Source organism: Tarenaya hassleriana, unplaced genomic scaffold (assembly GCF_000463585.1).
Source record: "Tarenaya hassleriana unplaced genomic scaffold, ASM46358v1 Cleome4, whole genome shotgun sequence".
Classification (NCBI taxonomy): Eukaryota; Viridiplantae; Streptophyta; class Magnoliopsida; order Brassicales; family Cleomaceae; genus Tarenaya; species Tarenaya hassleriana.
The window spans coordinates 5,548,437-5,558,041 of NW_010966881.1; the positions used below are offsets into that span (position 1 = coordinate 5,548,437).

The 9,605-nt window shown below is 35.7% G+C and overlaps 2 protein-coding genes across 3 annotated transcripts; one reads left to right on the forward strand and one right to left on the reverse strand.

Annotated features, from left to right (window-relative positions):
• The first annotated feature begins 5 nt into the window (after window positions 1–5).
• Window positions 6–3,248, forward strand: LOC104824237 (pentatricopeptide repeat-containing protein At3g54980, mitochondrial-like). The gene has a single exon (XM_010556252.2). The coding sequence runs from the start codon at window positions 122–124 to the stop codon at window positions 2,696–2,698; it is 2,577 nt and encodes an 858-aa protein (XP_010554554.1). The 5' UTR covers window positions 6–121; the 3' UTR covers window positions 2,699–3,248.
• Window positions 3,249–3,771: 523 nt separating this feature from the next.
• LOC104824239 (AP2-like ethylene-responsive transcription factor SMZ) lies at window positions 3,772–7,133 on the reverse strand. 2 transcript variants are annotated; one of them, XM_010556255.2, is made up of 8 exons: window positions 6,612–7,133; window positions 6,317–6,342; window positions 6,132–6,162; window positions 5,961–6,048; window positions 5,689–5,831; window positions 5,309–5,397; window positions 4,353–4,616; window positions 3,772–3,863 (listed from the first exon to the last, which is right to left on the reverse strand). In XM_010556255.2, exons 1-7 carry the CDS (start codon window positions 7,025–7,027, stop codon window positions 4,369–4,371), a joined length of 1,041 nt encoding a protein of 346 aa, XP_010554557.1. In that variant the 5' UTR covers window positions 7,028–7,133; the 3' UTR covers window positions 3,772–3,863; window positions 4,353–4,368. The 2 variants fall into 2 exon arrangements, with proteins under 2 accessions (XP_010554557.1, XP_010554556.1); XM_010556254.2 differs by lacking the exon at window positions 3,772–3,863 and having other exon boundaries at window positions 4,239–4,616; window positions 6,612–7,132.
• Window positions 7,134–9,605: the final 2,472 nt, after the last annotated feature.

Below are 9,605 nucleotides of genomic sequence, written 5' to 3' on the forward strand. Positions count from 1 at the left end.
TTGGCCCATCATGGGTCGCCCATGGATCATACGAAGTTGACTCGTTGCAAACCAGGTCGCCAAGGCTAGGGCTGCATCGTCGTCTCCGGTCATCTCTGCAGACGACGATTGCTGACGAAAAATGAGTTCTTCCTTGACTCCCAAACGAATTCCTCCACCGAATCTTCTTCGTCGTTTGATAAACCCTAAACCCTTTTGTTCACAATCTCGATCTTCCAGGGCACCCGACTATCCAGCCCGCGACAGCAATTCTACCGGGAAACCCCTCCACGAATCCGCTTCTCCTAAACGTCCAGTCAATTCCACATTATCGGACTCTGTGCCTTATCCCTCCACCTCCAAATATGGAGGCGACATCATGAACGAAGCGCGTGTGATCGACGCGCTTCTGGGTCACCGGAGTGACCCACGGTCGGCTCTTCGGTACTACAATTGGGTCGAGCCGTGGGGCGGGTTCGACCAAGATGGCGACGTGTTGTGGGTACTCGTTCACATTCTGCTGGGTTGTCGCGAGACGTTCGCTCCCGCCAGAGATTTGATCATACGGTACCTTTCGAACTACTCAATCCCTAAGCCAAGCGTGGCAGTCAATCGCATCGTCTATTGCGCTGAAAAGTTTGGGTTTGAACTAAATTCTCGAGCTTTTAATTACTTGTTGAATGGTTATATCCGAGCGAGGCGTGTGGATGATGCCGTAGACTGCCTCAATCTAATGTTAGAGCGAAAGGCGATTCCATTCGTTACGTATATGAACAGTCTTTTTAGTGCTTTACTTAGAAGGAACTCCATGGATGAAGCTCGAGAACTGTATCATAAGATGGTTACCTTAGGTGTTACTGGTGATAACTTTACCACGCAGCTGTTCATGCGGGCGAGTTTGAGAGAAGGGAAGCCTGAGGAGGCTGCGGAGATTTTTGGTGATGCGAAGAGTAGAGGGGTAGAGCCTGATGGATTAATGTATAGTCTTGCTATTCAGGCTGCCTGCAAGAAGCCCGATTTGAGTATGGCTTTTGGTCTGTTGAGAGAGATGAGAGAAAAGATGAATGTTCCATCTCAGGAAACGTATACTAGTGTGATAACGGCTTCCGTGACAGAGGGAAACTTGGAGGAGGCATTGAGGTTAAAGGATGAGATGGTGAGTTGTGGGATACCGATGAATGTAATTGCTGCAACGAGCCTGATTAAGGGGCACTGCAAGAACGACGATTTGGTCAGTGCTTTGGATTTGTTTAGAGAGATGAAGGAGAAAGGACCGTCCCCGAACAAGGTTACTTTTTCGGTTCTGATAGAATGGTGTTGTAGGAAAGAGAATATGGAGAAGGCCCTTGAGCTTTACGAGGAAATGAAACTTGTAAGTATTCCTCCTTCTTGCTTTCATGTTCACTCAATGATTCGAGGGTATTTGAAAGCTCAGACTCCAGAAAAGGCACTGACGATATTTGATGAGTCGGTTGAATCTGGTGTTGCAAATACTTTCATCTGTAACAGTATTTTGTCATGGTTATGCAAGCAAGGCAAGATAAATGAGGCTATAAACTTGGTACGTATGATGGAGAGTAAGGGTATTGAGCCTAATGCAGTTTCTTACAATAATATGATTCTTGCCCATTGCAAAGTGAAAGATATGGAAAAGGCTCGTATTATTTTTTCAAAGATGCTGGAGAAGGGTCTTAAACCGAATAACGTCACGTATTCCATTTTGATCGATGGATATTCCAAAAATGGTGATATACAGAATGCTTTTGATGTTCTCCATGAAATGGATTCTTCTAGTGTCACTCCCAACGAGGTCGTGTTCAGCTCTTTTATTGATGGTGTGTGCAAGGCCGGTAAGACATCTGATGCAAGAGATGCGTTGCAAAAGTTCATCAGTGAATTGAATTTTGGCCCGAGTTGCAGGACTTACAATAGCATCATAGATGGGTTTGTCAAAGAAGGCAATCTTGATTCTGCATTGGCAACTTACAGGGAGATGTGTGACAATGGTGTTTTCCCCACCGCAGTAACCTATACAAGCTTGATCAATGGCTGCTTCAAATCTAGTAAGATGGATCTTGCGCTGAAAATGACTAAGGAAATGGAAGACAGGGGTATCAAACGGGATATTCCAGTCTACGGTGCTTTAATAGACGGGTTTTGTAAAATGCGAGACATGGAAAAAGCTTCTGCTCTGTTCTCTGAACTCCTTGAACTAGGGTTGTGCCCATCTGTTACTGTTTACAATAGCTTGATTTCGGGTTACCGTGATGTGGGAAATATTGACGCGGGGCTTGATTTGTACAAGAAAATGATGAACGATGGTATACACTGTCATCTGCCAACGTATACAACTCTGATAGATGGATGTCTGAAGGAAAGAAAGTTGGATATTGCTTTGGATTTGTACTCGAAGATGATTGAAGAGGGTATCAAACCGGATTTCATCATGTACACAGCACTTGTCAGCGGTCTATGTAAGAACGGGCAGCTGGTGAATGCACAAGAGATTCTCGAAGAGATGGAGAAGAAGGGTAAAATTCCAAACGTGAACATCTACAATGCCCTGATCGCCGAGCATCGTAGTGAAGGAAATCTGAACAAGGCTTTCGCACTTCACGACGAAATGCTTGATAAGGGTGTTACACCTGATGGTCATACGTATGATGTTCTCATCGGCAGAAAAGCCGGTGGTGGGGTAGATTCTCATAATAACCTGTGATGATTTTGTACTGCACAAGGTTGGCCCTTTATCGGTCTCTCGTCATGTTGGTTTAGTTTCAGATGCTCGAAATTTTCTCGAGGGATCGTATGAGAAGGGGAAGCCATTACTGTTTCGATGATTCCGGAAACGCGAGAGCTGTGATGCAATGGGATCGGAAGCCCTTTTTTTCTGGCAGGTTTCTTCAAAAATCCCCCATGTCAGTGTACTTATCGGTCATTCTTGTGATCTCTAACACAACCATGGCTTGGAAGTTGCAGTCTGACATGGTGTCTTCAGTTAGAAAACCCTAACAGTGGCATTGTTTTGTTGGTTTTGTCTTCTGCAAAATTCTGAAGCAGCAACGAAAGAAGATGAGCCTGAGAGAAGACAGGAGGGATGTTCCTGAAATGTTGAAACCACAGTTGAAAGAATCTGATGACTTGTTTCTTTCTTCGTTAGGACAGTTTTTGGTTATGTTATGGTTTTGAATATTTATGATGTTTATGTATAGTTTTGCTTTGGAATCCCTATTGGGGTTTCAAGGTTTTAAAAAAAATGTATTCCATCATGTTAGATATTTAAATTGAATTTAATTTAAAATTTTATTAGATCTATATTTTTATAAAATTAATTTAACCAAATTTAAATCGAGTATAGTGTAGCTTTTGTAAAAAAAAATCAAATTAAAAAAATGAGTAATTTTAAAATAACTGGATGAAAAGTGGATATAAAAATCGAGTATAAAACTAATTCCAAAATAACTAAATTCAACCATAATTTATACATAAAATATTCGCCTAATGTTGACGATCAAAATCAAGATATTAGTTAAATGCATATTCGAGGGCTTTTTTATTTGTTTAATAAAAAAGATGGGGGAAACAGAGAGGATAAGAAACGAGTGAAGGCGGTGTACTTTGGCGGCAATCATACGACGTTGTACTTCCCATCCCCATGACGTGGCCGCTCACTGTCCTTTTCTTCCTTTAACCTATTTTTTTCACTATTTTTCCCTTTCGATTTCACAGAAAAAAAACAAATACCATTTCTTTGAAGATACAATAAATACCCTTATAGAAATAACTTTTTGTTTTCGGTGTAATAATTCAAATATATAGAATTTCAGTATTATTAACATAGAACGGTCCATACATATATCTCGTTTCTCCTTCTGCGCCCGTCTCTGCACAGAAATTAAAGTAGGACTTCATATTAATGAAATTAGGTTTTCAAAATCTCATTTTACAGATAGGTTTGTATACCACAAATTCGGATCTTCGTTATAATTAAGTTTCATATAATATAAAATGAAATGCTTTAGACCGTTTTTCTTGATTAGTTGAGATATAAGGTACTTAATAATATTGTCATTTTAAAAAATAAACTAAACGTTTTCTTTATTTTAAAATCGACACATCGTTTCCGTAAACGAAAGACGTTTGTATATATATATATATATATATATATATATGGATAATAGAGTAGATTACATGAGGGTCGAACGTGATCTCAATATTTTAAAAAACAATTATTTAAAGCTATTTTAACACTTTTAATAGAAACTAAACGAGTGCGTGCCCATACCGTACCATAAATAAAATGCAAATAATATCATATGATACACTTAAAAATGGTATTCGTTGGTTAAATTAAAATAAGATTACATCCATACCACATGAATCGAGTGTTTATGAGCCGATAGAAGAGGAATCGACCATGGTGGCGATGAAAGGGAATCCTGATGATGCTGCTGCAACTGTCTTCAACGATTTCATTGTTGCCGCCACCGGTAGATATTTCGGCCATTGTTCTCCGAGGAAATCTTTCTTCGACCGGTCTAAACCGGTATAACGATCGATCGTCCTAGGTTTTTTATTTTCCGACGACGACGACGACGATATTCCGAGACTTAGTTCGAGATCCTTGTGGTCGTTTTCTGAGAACAAAAAAAAAAGAAGAAAAATAGATTTGAATGAGATGTGTAATCGGTTCAACTCTAAAACATAGGATGTTAAGAGTGCTTAAATTGCTCAATTATTTCGTTTTTTATTAAAAAAAATATCCATTTGATTTTTTTTATCATTTTTCCGATTCCAAATTCAGTTTGGTTTTTATTAAATAATAATAATTTTCAGAAAATGAGTCAGTTTTATTTCAATTTTTTATATATTTTTTCATATTTGATTTCTACTCGATTAAATTTTTTAAAAATTATATACAGTCATTTTTAAACCCGGATTCATTCCGGATACATACAATTTTATAGATTATGTGATTCGCTTTCATTCAAATTTTTATAACTAAACCCGGAAATCACTAACACTTTGCATCCCAAACCCTAAAACATCACTTGTTGAATTTTGGGGTTTACTATTCCATAACGATGAAACAGACGCGTGTGCGGTTCAAATAATCAGTCGTATCTTCCACCAATAAAACACAATCATTTCGGAGATTTCGGCCAAAATTGCTCCAAGGGCGGGATTCTTAATTAACAGTTAGGGTTTATTTAATTATTAATAAAATTGCGATTTGGTTAGGGTTTTTATCAACTTTATTTTCACCTACCAACCCGAAAAATATCATATATCTTTCATGCATGAGGCCCACATTAATTCATAAACGTACCTTTATCATTGGCACCTAGCTTCATCGCCACTTCTCCCTTAATCAAATCATTGCTTTTGATGAGTCTCATGCCTCCTACATCCAGTGCCCTATTCCCTCACACATATACAAAAACATATGTATATTAAATTCAGAAAACTTTAATTAAAATGAATAAGTTTTCACCCCATTTGGTGTTTAGAACTTGCCCTAAAGGTAGGACGAAATATATATTCTCTCGTGAAAAAAAATTGCATATTGTTTCTAATGGGAAATCAAATATTTATTTACACATGTCAAGGTTTCTTGATATGTTAATTAGACTTGGATGATTACCAAACCAAACCACTTTGAGTGTGGAAAAAAAAACATCATGGAACAGTTCGGGTCCGATTCACAACCTGTCTTTGTGGAGATGGGTCGGATCCGATTTCCATTGGTTATGGTTAAGGTTTAGGCCTCTGTGTCTAGAGTTTCCTCTCGCGAAACTCGCGCTTTCACGCCTAAGTGTTTGGACGAACTCTTCCTTGCTTAGATTCTTCATCTACGTACACACGCGTACATTCATTGAAAGATCCGAAATCAGTGATCATAAAAACTATAATCTTGGGGGATTTTAATATATAATCGACGTTGTTTTGCTTAAGGGCATTATATATCACAAGGAATTTACCCTTTCGATGTCCGCTCTGTAATCATTCACGTCGAAGTTGATATCTGCGTCGAGGCCTCGGAATTTGATGGCAGCTCGGTCGTATGCTCTGATTTTATATAAAATGTTTTATTTTGTTTATGAAATTGTAAATAAGGATCTGTTTATGTTTTGCTTGAGTGTGTAATATACCTTGCTGCGGCGTAGGCAGTATCAAAACCACCTGTTGAACAAGCAACACGAGACAGATGAAATAATTAATTTAACAACATTTCCTTTTTTTAATCGAAAATTGTATACATAGGAATATAAAATATATATATATATATATATATATTCAGTCATACGGTTAAAAGGGTAGAATTTAAAATACTTACCCAAATAAACTTGCTTTCCACAATCCCTACACAACAACCCCCAAAAAACCCAAATCAAAACATTACAATTGGTAAATGAAAATAAACTTACTACAAATTTCTATTCAAATCAATCTGTTTCTGGGATAACCAGGAAATTTAAATGATCCAGACAGTTGGTCCGTCTACTTTCTTGATCTTGGTCAAATAATGAGAATCTAGTAATTTAAGAGCAAACCGATTTTTTTATCATCGTAAGATAGTAGAAATGAATAAATAAATAAATGGATAGAGAATTGAAATATAATTAAATTACCAGATATGAGACTCCCATCGGCCGGTTCTCCTGTAAAAAGTGACCCCTCGGTATTGAGAGCTCTTGGACCTCGGCCCTCGTCGGCTCTTCTTCACCACTTGCGTATTATTATTATCACTAATCTTTTGCAAAGACGAAGAAAGATTCAACCATTGACTGGTATCTCCATTGATCGAAAACGGTGTCGTGCTGGTGGTGGTGGTGGTGCTAAGACCGAGATCTCCGGAGAAGTCGGAAGGAATCTCTCCTGCGACCGGGAAAAGCTGACGGATTTCGCCGTCGTCTCGCTTGAGAATTCCGAAGGCGATGAAAGCGTCGGCGGCAGCGGAGGATAAAGAATCTTCGGCGATCGTTTTCCGACCATCTTCTTCGCGATCGTTGTGTGAGGAGAAGATTCCGAGGTTGAGATCCAACATGGCTTTTGTTTCGAGATTCTTTTGAAACGACGTCGTCTCTCGGAGGTTCTCTCCGGCCAGAGAGAGGGGGATGAGAGGGATGGGCAAGTGGCAAAGAGAAGGGTCTAAAAAAGGCAAGAAAAAAGAACGTGGGACGTGTTCACTGTGAATGTTGCATTTTTTTACACTTGCCCCCGTCTCTTTTTCTTTTTTTTATTTTTTTTCCCACTGTCCAATTCGAAATTATCACGTCGAATTGTCAGATTAAATTTGACATGGTTTATCAAATTTAAATTTATTTAAACATGAATATCAAAATTTAGGGCTTATTTAGAGAAATTTGATAAATTCAGGCGTTAATATTCTAATTTTCCTTTTATCTATTATTTAGTCTATTTGTTTGTTTGTCCAATATATATATATATATATATATATTAGTACGGCTTGAATAATAAAATTGGTAGAAAAACGGAATTGTACAACGATATGTAGTTGGCAAAAACATTGAATAGTGTGTGTGATGAAACCAAGCAAAAAACTGAAAACAAGAGTCTCAAATCTCAATTATAGTTTTAAAATATTTTATATTAATACAAAATAAAATTTAGAGATAAGATGTTTACTATACTTCACCAAAAATGCTGATCGGTACAAAAATTTAAAGCACTGAAATTTGAAAGTATAATAAAAATTGTTTTCGATGTATAGGTTTGGCCCCCGTTCATGATATATTCAAAAAGGGAAAAAAAATCATAAAAGAAATTCTCATATTCATATGGTAGTGCCCACAAAAGGTTTTTTAAAATATGATAAAATCGTATTTATTTGGATATTTTGGATCAAAGTCAACATTTTCTTAACAAAATTAATTAACCATTAAAGTCAACATTTTCTTAACAAAACTAACTATTTTAAAACGTAATTAATAAAACGTAGAACACGTTAATGTTGTTATGATGATCCGAGTACGTAGGATCAACCTATAATCATTAAAAAAAAACCCGAACCCGAATCCGTCATTCGAATTCTTGACATTATTACACCCGTTTTTATTACTTTGATCAATAATCGAATATCTCCATTTCGAATATCTATAAAATTAGATACTTGCGGATATCCAAATCCTAATTAATTATTATTATACACTATTCTTCATGCAAGAAAAGATGAGTACTAAAAGAGAGAACAATTACAAATTACAAGACATTTTTTAATTTAAAAGTAATAATATTTTTAAAAAAATTATACATATTTTTTTAGTTTACGCGCCACAGGTTATTATCTAGTTTTAATTAATTTATCGAAATTATTTCACTTGGAAAAGATTAAACGGTTCTTTTTCGAGTAAGGTCCCCGATGGGTCCGCGCATACTACAAAATCTAACGGTCAAGAACTTTTTGTACTTTCCTTCGTATAGATCTCCTGCCGTACGTTCCAGACGTCCGTGATTAACGAGCACGTGGTCCTTTCATGATTAAATAGTATAATTGGTAAATAGTTAAATATAAAATAAAGAAAAATCGGGAAAACGACATATTTATATTTAGTAATTAATATGTTATAAATTTATTTATTTTTAAAGAAAATTTAACCTTTCTCTCTTGGATTTATTATCACGGGTTTGTTATAAGATCACGCCTATAACAATACGATGTTTTGATATTTTAGTCGAAATTTTTTTATGGCTAATGAACATAATATAATATTACTTGTATATAGAATAAAAACGATTTAAATAAAATGAAAAACTAAAATACTGATATATTTAATTTTAATAATATGTTCAATCTATTTTGTCATATATTTTTTATTTTAAATGATAACAATCAATATAACACAACTATTCATGTGTATATATATGTGCTTATATACAACTCGATATTTAATTTCTTTACAAAAATGTCTTTATATACACACATATTTTTCAATTTTATTTCTCAATGTATAATTATATGTTTTCAAATATAGATTTATTGATTTTGTAAATATAGACATTCTAATAATGTTTTTGACATATATGATTACATCTTATAAAACAAATATATATACGGCACCCCACTATATAGGATATAAGATATTTTAATTAATGTATATGAATTAGATAAAACAATCAACGACACGGGAGGGTGACCAAGATGAGATGCAATCTGACTAAAGATTTCGTCTTCAATCTTCAATAAAAATAATTGGTGGAGCAGAAGATATTCTACACCACAACACAGAGAAACTACTAAAATAATCAACAAATCAATTAAAGACTATAATAATAATAATAATAATAATAATAATAATAATAATAATATACCGATACCAACGTTGCATATTGAAAGGTTGGCCCAAAATGCCAACTACCATTTCTTGTATTTGTGGATGGAAGAGAGAAAAACCTTAATGGAGACAGAGAGACATGGTGGGGTTATGTCAGCTCACTGTTCACTAACACAACAGCCCAAACAATATATATACACATGTATTTATGTGTTATTTATTTATTTTTCAACAAAATAATTGATAAGGTTATCTGCAAATCCTAGCCGTCCATTCTCAAGATACGGGAAAACAGCTATTTAGGGAATCTCTCTACGTTTGGTCTTTCCC

Excerpts from the sequence above, each read along its gene's own strand:
- LOC104824237 (XM_010556252.2), top strand. The coding sequence starts at position 122 with ATGAGTTCTTCCTTGACTCCCAAACGAATTCCTCCACCGAATCTTCTT.
- LOC104824239 (XM_010556255.2), bottom strand. The coding sequence starts at position 7,027 with ATGTTGGATCTCAACCTCGGAATCTTCTCCTCACACAACGATCGCGAA. Across the intron at positions 6,163-6,316 it reads TGGAAAGCAAGTTTATTTGG|GTGGTTTTGATACTGCCTAC; the intron begins GTAAGTATTTTA and ends CTTGTTCAACAG. Across the intron at positions 4,617-5,308 it reads GCTAGGTGCCAATGATAAAG|AAAACGACCACAAGGATCTC; the intron begins GTACGTTTATGA and ends TTTTGTTCTCAG.